Below are 11536 nucleotides of genomic sequence, written 5' to 3' on the forward strand. Positions count from 1 at the left end.
TGCGGGATTCTTGCCAGCCAGCGGGGATCAAACCAGCACTGCAGAGGCTGCGGACAGCTTCACAGGGCAGCGTTCAACCCCCTGCACCACTGGGGAGGCCCTAGCCAGTGCTTTTTAAAGGGATTGTGTGAAAATTCTTCTTCTTCCTCAGATAATTTGATATATTGGGAAAAAACAAAGAAACCTAAGGCCAAAATACCTCCAGCTTTTATTCCCTGGATACCGTCTGCTGAGACAGAGAAGACTTGCTACGTGCTATTGGCTGTCATTTCCAGGAAAACTCCCGACCTCACCTATGCTAGCAAGATTGTGCAGTGGCTTACCCAACAGCTGAATTCCCACGGAACCTTTTCATCCAACCAGGTGATCGATATGGACCTGATATTAATAATGATATGATTAACACCTAATATGAAACTCTAAAAGAATCTAGGTAGCAAAAGTAGTGATAGAAAATGCCTTGTGAGATGAAGAACACTTGACTTTATAAATCTCATTTTATTTTATTTAATCTCAGTCATTTCTGGGGGCAGTTATTATGTATCAGATACTCCACTTGGAACGACCTACATGAAAATGAATAGACTAAGGCCCTCATTAGGAAATTTGTGCCTGGTTTATATCTCCATTTAGATAGTAAAAACTGAATGTTGGTCTACAAGAGATTATTGCCATGGGGACCGGAGTCTTAGTCAGTTAGCTATCTGATGATACTATGGTCAAACTATGCAGCAATCAAGAAGAAAGTGTTTTCTCTGTTTCTATGATCTACCCATTGGGAAAAGCAAATGAAAGGAATGGGTCAGAGGAAAAAAGAGGCATAAGAAGCATTGATCTGTGTCTTTTAAAAGGAAAAACATTTTGAAATGCAAAGAAATACAATTTCATTCCCACAAGGAAATTCTTGACTTTCCGCCTTAGTTTTGTCTTAGCTTCTGAATAGTCATATGTTAGTCCAACACCCTTCCCGATGCTGACTTTCCTTCCTCGAAGATATCTGGGCACAAGCATTATCCAGGGCAGTCAAATTATATAACATCTTTTTTTTAAAAAAAAAAAAAAAAGAGATTTGGCACTATTTTCAACAATAGTGATTGTACTTTATAAAATCCTTTAGAAAAACTAAAATCTAATTAAGATTATTGCAGAATATTAAATGGCAACAACCTGCACAAGCAAATATATTTTCCTTTGGTCAGGTTATTGCTTCTTGGTGTTCTATTGACCTGTCTTAGGAATATTTTTATGACCAAATGATGATGAATATCCCATCCTAGCAGAGCTCAGATTGTTGCTTGTTCTTTTCTGTGCAGGGCAACGCCGTCTGTCTTCTTGCCATAACCCGCTACGTGAAGTTAACCTTCTCCAATGGTCAAAACAAGGTTACCATCAGCACTGAAAAATCCAAACAGATTTTCCAGATTAACAGTGACAACCGCTTACTGGTCCAACACTCAGAGCTAACCAAAACACATGGACAATACACAGTAGAGGTGGAAGGACAAGGTTGTATATTTACTCAGGTAATAGAAATCCTGGATGTTTGTTACTTAAAAAGATTGTTCAATTATTCATGAAGTGTCATTTTACCATCTTGCATATTGCCATGATTATTCTTTCTCTCACTGATATTTCCCAATCAACAGCTGAAAATGCAAATTATTTCATGAAGATTTTTGTGTCTTCTGAAAATTAAATTACATTTAGCCTTATTCTCTGATGGTAAAGATGTAAATAAAGTGCATTATAATGAAAATAGAGAAACCATAAACCCTTCAGTTTTTATTGCAAGATACATGAATGGCTTTTCTTATGATTTGTTATCCTTTTTAGGTTACCCTGAGGTATAATGTGCCCCTCCCAAAGGAGGCTTCTGGATTTTCCCTAGCCATGGAAATGGTAAAGAAAAACTCCTCAGATAAATTGCAGAGTAATTTTGACCTGACCATAACCTTCAAGTAAGTGTTATATTTTGAATCAACTTCCAGGTTAAAGAAAGAGTAACATATTAAAAAAAATTTTAAACAAGAGCAAAACACTGATGTTGCTAACCACGATGAGTTCACAGATCAGTGTGTGGTTTCTACAACATGGTCACTTAATAGCTCTCTAGGTATACACCACAATTTAGTAGTTCTTTAAATCATAGCTAGAATTATGCAAGCATGATCTGAATTGTATGCAAGTATAATTTGAAAGTTCTTGCCACACTGACAATCAAGCAATTCTTCTGTTTGTTGTTTTCTATTTTTTTTTTTTTTTTGCATGGAAATCTTGTCAGTTTTGGACAATGGACACTCTCTTTTTCTCGTTCAAGACAAGCACTTTAGGAAGTGAACCTTTAGGAGAAAATCAACAAATACTTCTTTCATACTTGTATGGAGCAACATTTCAGATTTCTATTTTTCAGAGTTGGAAAAAAAATTTTGTTTTGAAATCATTTATCATTCATAGATGCCAAAGAATTTCAGCCTTAGTTAACATGTGGACAAAAATTGAGTAAAATTAGTTGGAAATTAGTTAGGAATTTTTCTTAGGATTTTCTACTGAAAACCTCTTGACCCCAGAGCTAAGATGGAAATACAACATGGAATTCTTAATTTTTTTTCCAAAAAATTCTATTCAGAGTCAGAGGCATTACTTAGACTCTGGGGAAAATGTCTACTCTATGATTCTGCTAACACCCTGCTTTTTAAACAAAGATTTCCTTTAAGTATTGCTTAAATTAGACTAAAAAAAGTATATATGATATAAATGTATAAGATTTCTTTGTGAGTTCTGAATCTAAGTCCTCAGATAAGCCTAAAAACAAGGTTTGGGGAGATTCCAGGTCCAGATAATTCATTCTTTATTTCAACTTAAGTTGCTTTGTATCATCTCATTCATTATCACTCCAATTGTGCTTCTTCTCAGAAGTTTGAAAATGACTTTCTTCAGGTGTTCTTCAGCTTTTGCCTTTCCTCCAGTATAGCTAATACATATTTATGTACTGATCACCCTTAGTATTATGTCACTTTTCTACACTGATATTTAAACTAGTGTTCTGTTTATAAATTTCAGATATACTGGAATTCACAATAAGTCCAATATGGTCCTTGTTGATGTAAAAATGCTATCAGGCTTTACTCCAATCATGTCATCCATTGAGGAGGTAAATAATCAAAGCCCAATCTCAGCATAGAAAAAGTAGTAGAGGATAATGTTAGCACAGAAATAATTTGTTAGCTAAACCAAGTTATGAAAGTCTTCTTTTAAGCAAAGTTACTCATTTAGAGTTTCCATTTTTAATTGTGCTGTAACACCGGAGGGATGGTGCTCCTAATTTATATTTATTTAGTTCCTATTTTGAGTTGATGAAAACATCATGACACATGGGAACAATCCATAAAATAGATTCCTTACAACTGGTTAAGTAAAGGCATGAAGAAATCAGTACTGGAACGGAACTCTTTAACATCTATCCTCCATCCCTTCCTGTCAATTTTTTCAAAGCTTGAAAGCAATGGCCACGTGACAAAGACTGAAGTCAAGAATGACCGTGTTCTTTTCTACTTGGAAAATGTAAGTTGAACAGTGTATTTTTTTTCTTCCATGACTTTCTTGTTTTCTCCTGAGAGTAACTGGTATAGGTATATACCAATAGGGTTTTTTTTTTATTGATTTATACAATAAGGTTTGCTAGAAAAATATGGGACATTAAAGAGGACTAGTGTTCTGTTCTACTACTAATCTCTCTCTTCCCCATTAATTCTAATTTATTCCCTTTATGTGTTTGCTAACTTACTAGATAATTTTCAGGTTTAGAAACATCATTTCCCTGCTTTTTATCCTTCATATCAACTAACATAGTCTGGTCACAGAGTTAAGATATTATTCTTTTTATAGTTTGATTTGAACTTCAACAAAGGCTGGTGTGATTTTCACTCATATTTTCCAGAAGAACATCACTACCATTCATATAAATGCCTACATTACCCTAATGCCTCTATATAAGCAATGAAAGATAAAATTTTATACAATTTCATGTTACCTAAGTCATTACTTTGTCATTTTATCAGATATCAATATTCTAGATCCATTTAATTGAGTAGATCATGAACTTTGGAAGATAATTTCTTCAGTGATTTTCTTTTTGCAGAGATGCTCTGATAAATTTGTAACTTGTATTTTATAGGTATTTGGTACAGCACAGCGTTTTACTTTCTCCGTTGAGCAAAGTAACCTTGTATTCAACATTCAACCAGCATCAGTTTTGATCTACAATTATTATGATAAAGGTAGGCAAGCAATAATCATGCCCTAAAGCTACTGAACATGGTATTATATATAAGATTACCTGAACTATTACATTTTCCAACATCATCCTTCAAATACACACACATATATATATATATATAGAGAGAGAGAGAGAGTATATATACTTTATACACACACACACACACACACACACATTTGGTCCCTGATATATCTTTTTACTGGTCATTTTCCAGTTACCAGAGTTTTTTAATACTTATAATGCTTTAGATATAATGTTAAAAAGTACTCCTTTAATGTGAAATACAAATCATGCTAAATTTCCAGGACTTGTAGTTAATGCCAAGGCTTATCATTTCATCCAGCCTCTGTGACCTTTGATTTGAGAAAGGAAGTGGGCAACATTCTGAAATATTAGAGGAAACTCTTGACAGATTAACTTTCAAAAAAATTGTTAAGAAGTTGATAAAGAAAAAAAAAAAAAGAAGTTGATAAAGAATTAAAATGTTTTCCCTGGAAGGTTAGTGCTATTAATTTCTTACTGAAAGGCATAGAAAGTTTGTAAAGAAATAATACTTCAATCCTGGCTCTGTCATTAACTAGTTGAACGTACTTCAACAAGTGCCTTAAATTGTAATAGGATATTTCTGGATTAAGAAAAAGAAGTGATAGACTGTCTTGCAATATCATTGGAAAGATTAGACCCTATTCTATCTATGTTTTCTGAAATAATCTGGTTATGTAAAGTTGGAGATTTAATATGGTTGAACTTTCCCTCTACTTGCCAGATGAGTATGCCATTGTTTCTTACAACATCAAGAGTGTTGCAGTTTCCCAGTGATACAAAAAAGAAAACACAGGAAACGGTAAGGAAATACATACATCATAGACCACTGAACCCATTTAATAAGAAGATGGAAACTGAAAAAAAAAAAAAAAAGGATGAAGCAAAAAGAAGTCTCTGGAACTATGTGCACTAGATATTCAATATAACAGTCATTAAGATTTCATTAATTTCTTTAAAATGGTTTAAAGCATTTATAGCTATGCATGTGCCTTCTAAAAGTCTCATTAAAAAACTCAACTTTGTTTTATACATCGATGTCAATAAGTATGTGTGTATATGGATACACATTCATGTATGTGTTATATGACTTATATGTGTTATATTGGCTTGGCTTTATCTGTGTGTATATATATGCATGTTTGTTTCCATCTATATAGTTATCTATATATGTGTATACATGTGCACACATTTAATTGTTGTTTAACTATGTTTTTAAATTCCAGGTGCAAAGCTATTTACTTTGGACAAACTCATTCTTTTGTATCAAACCTGGAAGAAAGCCATGTCATGAACCCATCTCACATCTGGAATAGTCTAGAATCTGCTACAACTTTGTATCAGATATTATTTCTTTATTATTCCATTAAATGCAGTGATTTAATATCTGAGTCAATGATTTTCTTTTCATTCAGTAAAATCATCTTTCACCCTAAACAACTCAAGACTTTGTTTGGTAACAACTCTGATAATTTGCTTTGTTATCAATTCTGAATTCAAGTTTTTAGATATTATGGTACAGACCATGGAATTCTCCAATATGCAGAGAAAGAGAGAGAAAAAAAGGCAGGTTTAGTGGGAGGTGGGGAGGGGGGAACTAAATTGATAAGGACTTCATATGAACTCAAAGAGATAAAAGAAATACATAAAAGCAAAATACAGATTATTCTCAGTGAAAGATCTTCAAAGAATAAAGGAAAGTCATATGTTAACTGATGGTTTGCTGACTTCATGTACATGATCAAGTGGGCAATTCAAGGGCATTTTGTCTATAAAAGGTATTTTCTGGAAAAAATTATTTTATTGTTCTGAATTTATCACTTATTGCTGAAAAACAATATATAGTATCTATCCTTTCCTTAACACTACTGTTATAGCAATGAATTAATATTGAGAAGATTGAGTTAGGGAGAAGCTGGAGAAAATATGAAATGAAAACAATTTCCCTATTGACTTCTGATTATTCTGAAATTCTACTATAGATAAGTTCTCCAGTTGTAGAGTTACCAAAAAAAAAAAAAAAGGAAAAAGAGTATCCTAGATTATGTCAGTATTCAACAAATTAAACATGGGGTGTTTTAAATATAAGATGGCTAGACTTCTATCTTCTTGTAGTCTTCCTGCCCAATGTGTAACTCTAATATGCCTAAATTACAATTGGACCTTTAGTACATGTTTATTGTTTGATTCACCATAGATAAACTGGTGGTTTCAGGTCATACCTGTGTCTATAAAAATTTACTTTACTTTGTTAAGAATTTCTTCACACCTTCTCAGTTTTTCTGTTTTACCAAAACATGACACATCACATGCGTAAATAAGATAGCAACAGTCATATTTTTTTAAAAACCATACCAGGCTCAAGGAAATGTGATTCTACTAGCACACTTTGTATTCAAGTTTCAGTAAAAGTGAAGGGAATTCACTTTACAATAAACAATGTCTCTTTGTAGGGTAGAAGACCCATAGTTTAGTCAACAAGCCCACTGGTTTGAGTCAATATGGCAGTATTGAGTCTTTTTAATTAGACCAGAAAATGGTGCATTGATTTTTTTTATTGACTGACAACCATAATTCAATAAAGCTCTCAAAAATCTATTTCAATCTATTTCAAAAATAGCTTTAACTATTCTAATACAGACAATGTTTTCATGCTACAAAATGCTATTTTCAACTACTGATGAACAAAAAATTAATAGTTTAATGTTCCAACAGTAATATTAGATATCAACTTCAATATGCATAGGATTATAGTTGTCATACCTCTTAGAATCTGTGCCAGAAAATCCTTGAAGAATGAAAATGTGTCCATTAAGTTCCAGAATTTTCCAGTCTGCTCTCCACCAGGGCAAATATTTACATGGAAAATAATATATACAGGAAATCAGCAAGTTATCATGGAGGAAAAAAATGATCCCAATCTTGCTTCTTTTATTCATTGAAAACATAGCTACAAATATCCCATATGTACTAATGTGAGCTGCAATTTCATTCTAAATATGCCAACAATTCTAACTCTTCCTCCCCCAAAGCAAACTGCAGTGGCAAAGACACTATCTTTCTCACCCATTGACAGGTGCTCAAGGCTCTCTAAACAAACATTTTTGGAGGAAGGGGATAACGGCAGTGGCTTAGAAATATATTCAAAGTTAATGACATCTTTCATAGGGATTTTTAAGATAACTTTTTATTTTCATAATTTAAAATCTATTTTTATACAATTAATATTACATCAGAATTATCAGCAATAACAAAGTTAATTCTTTTCATGTAAGCTTATTCTCTTCTACCCCTTCATTATGTAAATATTTAATGCTATTATTAGATTCATAACTTGGTTTTTCTTTTTCGCTTAATAGTAAATAAAACTTCTGATATTTTAATAAAGTCTTCATATTTATCACTTGATTTATGTATGACATTCTACCAACTTCTCTTAATATTCAGCACTTCAGTTCATCTACAGTTTGTAATACTATTTTTTGTTTAGTGAATGATTTGGTGTATGCATTTTTTCTATTTGTATGAGAATTTTTTGATTGAGTCATTTATTTTGGGGGCTCAAAACCACAGATAGCCAACTCAGATGTGATAGCAAATTTCTCCTGAACAAGGAAGATTTTCTAAGATAACAATCAAAACAATAACTGGAAAAGCAACTTTATTAATAATAACTAATAATATATAATTCTATATATATTATAATAACTGCCAAGTACTCACTAAATGCTTCACATTTGTTAATTAATGTGACCTATTGCAAGGAAATTTTTTTTCTTTATAAATTTTATTGTTATATTCCCCATACAATTGCAGCCCCCCATTCTGACCCCAATCCCTCCCCTCCCGCCCCCGCCTCCCTAAAAGTGTCTCTGGTTCATAGTTTTTTGTTGATTTTGATTTTCACTTTCTTATAGTTATTCATTTTCCTGGTCCCTTATTTAACCTATTGTAGGTCTCATACGTCCATCTACCTTTAACATAGTCCTGATACAAAAAAAAGTATGGCATTAGGAATGGGTACTTTTGGCCCATTTCAGAATTTTTTGTACTCATATATATCATAGTCATGAGTGACAGAAATAATGACAACTTCATTGAAAAAAATGACCTCTGCCCTCCTCCAGCTCTTTTCAATGTTTGTATTATTCCTAAGAGCTAGTTCCATAAAAATAAGGCAGAGACTGGAAAGAAATAGGGGAGTGTCTTACTTCATCCAGATAACAAATACCCACTAAGACACTTCATCTGATAAAATTCAGAAACAGAATAATTGTCATTGGAATGTCCATTTGTGAGTTTATTCTAATTAAAAATAAAATAATGTTTTTTTGCCTATCATAAGTAAATTTGAAGATTATTTTAAACAAAAAGAATTTTCTTTTCAAATTAGAAGTTTATTCATCCAAACATGTAAGTTACAGTTTTTTATGAAAAGACAAAAGTATTTTATGAGTTGTTTTTATTGACAAAATCATATTTAAGTTAATATTTTAATTTCCATGAGTTATTGGGTGTCTTTAAGAAAGCAACAGTTGGTAGTGATTCATCAGTGCTAGTAAGCCATATTTGCATAGTTTCCAGAAACTGAGAATAAAAGTTGATTCTAATGACTGAGTTCCAAATTCCTTTGCCTTTGACCTAGGGCCCAGTGCTTTGCTTTCAGTAACAGTAAAGAGGACATATTTTATTTATCTGTTGATAGATAATTAAAATTATTTTAAATGGTGATTACAATGTGATCCTTGATTTATAACTAGATGCTTACATAATTAATGTATTATGATAGAACTTATCTCATTTCTTTCTCTTCATATGAACAAAATTTCTTAACCCTTACAACCAGAGAAAATGAATATTCTAGAGTAGGAAAAGTAAAATTAAAAAAAAAATAGGAATGAATAGTTAAAACTTGCTTCAATTTAGCAATACATAAGATGCATCAAATTAAAATTTAGCTAATTAAGAAAGGATTTTTAAACAAAAGTTTACTTCTAGTATTTAATACTTGTGAAGATTACAGTTTACATAGTTTTAGAAATAAGACTGTATAAGACTATAGAAATAAGACTAATACTGAATGACAACTCAATCCAGAAATATATTATTTTCAATAACTTTTTAAAATAATTTTGATTATCTTTAGTTTTGTAATTGTATGATAGGATGAGGATTAAAATATATTAAATCATAAAGTAGAAGGATAAAATTATCTGTGGAATTCAAATAAAAATAAAATATCAATAACAATCATCAGATATGTTTTATTTATTTATTTATTTTTTTCCCAAGTATGGTCTCTCTTTTTTTTATTTATTTATTTTTTATTTTTTTTTTTAATAAATTTTATTGTTATATTCCCCATACAATTGCAGCCCCCCCATTCTGACCCCAATCCCTCCCCTCCCGCCCCCGCCCCCCTAAAAGTGTCTCTGGTTCATAGTTTTTTGTTGATTTTGATTTTCACTTTCTTATAGTTATTCATTTTCCTGGTCCCTTATTTAAGTTTTCTAGATTCCTGCTATGAGTGAGACCATCCGGTATTTTTCTTTTTCTTTTTGGCTTATTTCGCTGAGCATGATCCCTTCCAGCGCCATCCATGTTGCTGCAAATTGCATGTGTTTATCTTTTTTGAATGCTGAGTAATATTCCATGGTATATATGGAATATTGATCTTCTTGATCCAGTCATCTATTTTTGGGCATTTGGGTTGTTTCCAAAGCTTAGCTATTGTAAACAGTGCTGCTATAAACATAGAGGTGCAGGTGTTCTTTGGAATGGATGTTTCTGTGTCCTTTGGGTAAATACCTAGGAGTGGAATTGCTGGATCATATGGAAGCTCTATGTTTAGTAGGTCCAGAAATCTCCACACAGCTTTCCACAGTGGTTGGACCAGTTTGCACTCCCACCAACAGTGCAGAAGAGTTCCTTTTTCTCCACACCCTCGCCAACATTTGTTGTTGCTAGTTTTTTTAATATGTGCCATTCTCACTGGTGTAAGATGGTATCTCATGGTAGTTTTGATTTGCATTTCCCTGATGGCAAGTGATGTTGAACATTTTTTCATATGCCTGTTGGCCATTTGCATTTCCTCTTCAGAGAAGTTTCTTTTTAGCTCTTCTGCCCATTTTTTGACTGGATTATTTTCTTTGTTGTTGTTGAGTCTCATCAGCTCTTTGCAGATTTTTGTGATCAGTCCTTTATCATTAGTGTTGGGTGCAAAAATGTTCTCCCAGTTGGTGGGGTTTCTCTTTGTTTTTGTTATTGTCTCTTTTGCTGTGCAGAAGCTCTTTAATTTGATGTAGTCCCAGCTGTTTATCTTTGCCTTCACTATCACTGCTTTGGGTGATGTGTCTGTAAAGATGTCTTTGATGTGCAGATCACGTAGTGTTTCGCCTATATTTCCTTCTATATATTTTATGGTTTCAGGTCTTATGTCTAGTTCTTTAATCCATTTTGAGTTGACTTTTGTGTATGGTGTGAGGTGGTGGTCGAGCTTCATTCTTTTGCATGTAGCGACCCAGTTTTCCCAGCACCATTTATTGAACAAACTATCTTTGCTCCAATGCATAGTCTTTGCTCCTTTGTCAAAGATTAGTTGACCATAAATCTGTGGGTTTATTTCTGGATTTTCTATTCGATTCCATTGGTCTGTATGTCTGTTCTTGTTCCAATACCATGCAGTTTTGATGATTATGGCTTTGTAGTATAGTTTGAAGTCTGGGAGTGTAATGCCTCCATTCCCTTCTTTTTTTTTTCAGGAGAGCTTTGGCTATTCGGGGTTTTTTGTGATTCCATATGAATTTCATCAATAATTGTTCTATTTCTTTGAAGAATGACATTGAAATTTTCATTGGAATAGCATTGAATCTGTATATTGCTTTTGGAAGGATGGCCATTTTAATAATGTTTATTCTTCCAATCCACGAGCAGGGGATGTCTCTCCATTTCTTTGTGTCTTCTTCTATTTCTTTTAACAGTGTTTTATAGTTTTCTTTGTATAGGTCCTTTACCTCTTTTGTTAGATTTATTCCCAAATATTTGATTTTTTTTGTTTCAATAACAAAAGGGATGGTCTTTTTGATTTCTTCTTCTTCAGATTTATTGTTTGTGTATAGGAAGGCTACTGACTTTTGCGTGTTGATTTTGTATCCTGCCACTTTACTGAACTGATTGATGAGTTGAATTAGCTTTTCTGTGGAGTTTTGGGGGTTCTCT

General features: G+C 32.8%; 1 protein-coding gene across 1 annotated transcript in view; it reads left to right on the forward strand.

Moving 5' to 3' along the window:
• LOC311185445 (ovostatin homolog 2-like) overlaps nucleotides 1–5095 on the forward strand; it is a gene marked incomplete at both ends in the record, with an annotated part of 44841 nt that extends 39746 nt beyond the window's left edge. Inside the window, 7 exons of the mRNA XM_084256071.1 lie at nucleotides 152–363; nucleotides 1314–1523; nucleotides 1834–1958; nucleotides 3061–3151; nucleotides 3493–3561; nucleotides 4175–4277; nucleotides 5043–5095. Of these exons, the coding sequence (XP_084112197.1) occupies nucleotides 152–363; nucleotides 1314–1523; nucleotides 1834–1958; nucleotides 3061–3151; nucleotides 3493–3561; nucleotides 4175–4277; nucleotides 5043–5095 (863 nt within the window). The remainder of the gene's footprint in view (nucleotides 1–151; nucleotides 364–1313; nucleotides 1524–1833; nucleotides 1959–3060; nucleotides 3152–3492; nucleotides 3562–4174; nucleotides 4278–5042) is intronic.
• Nucleotides 5096–11536: the final 6441 nt, after the last annotated feature.

The sequence above is a fragment of the Talpa europaea genome (assembly GCF_964194135.1).
Source record: "Talpa europaea genome assembly, chromosome: 15".
Taxonomy (NCBI): Eukaryota; Metazoa; Chordata; class Mammalia; order Eulipotyphla; family Talpidae; genus Talpa; species Talpa europaea.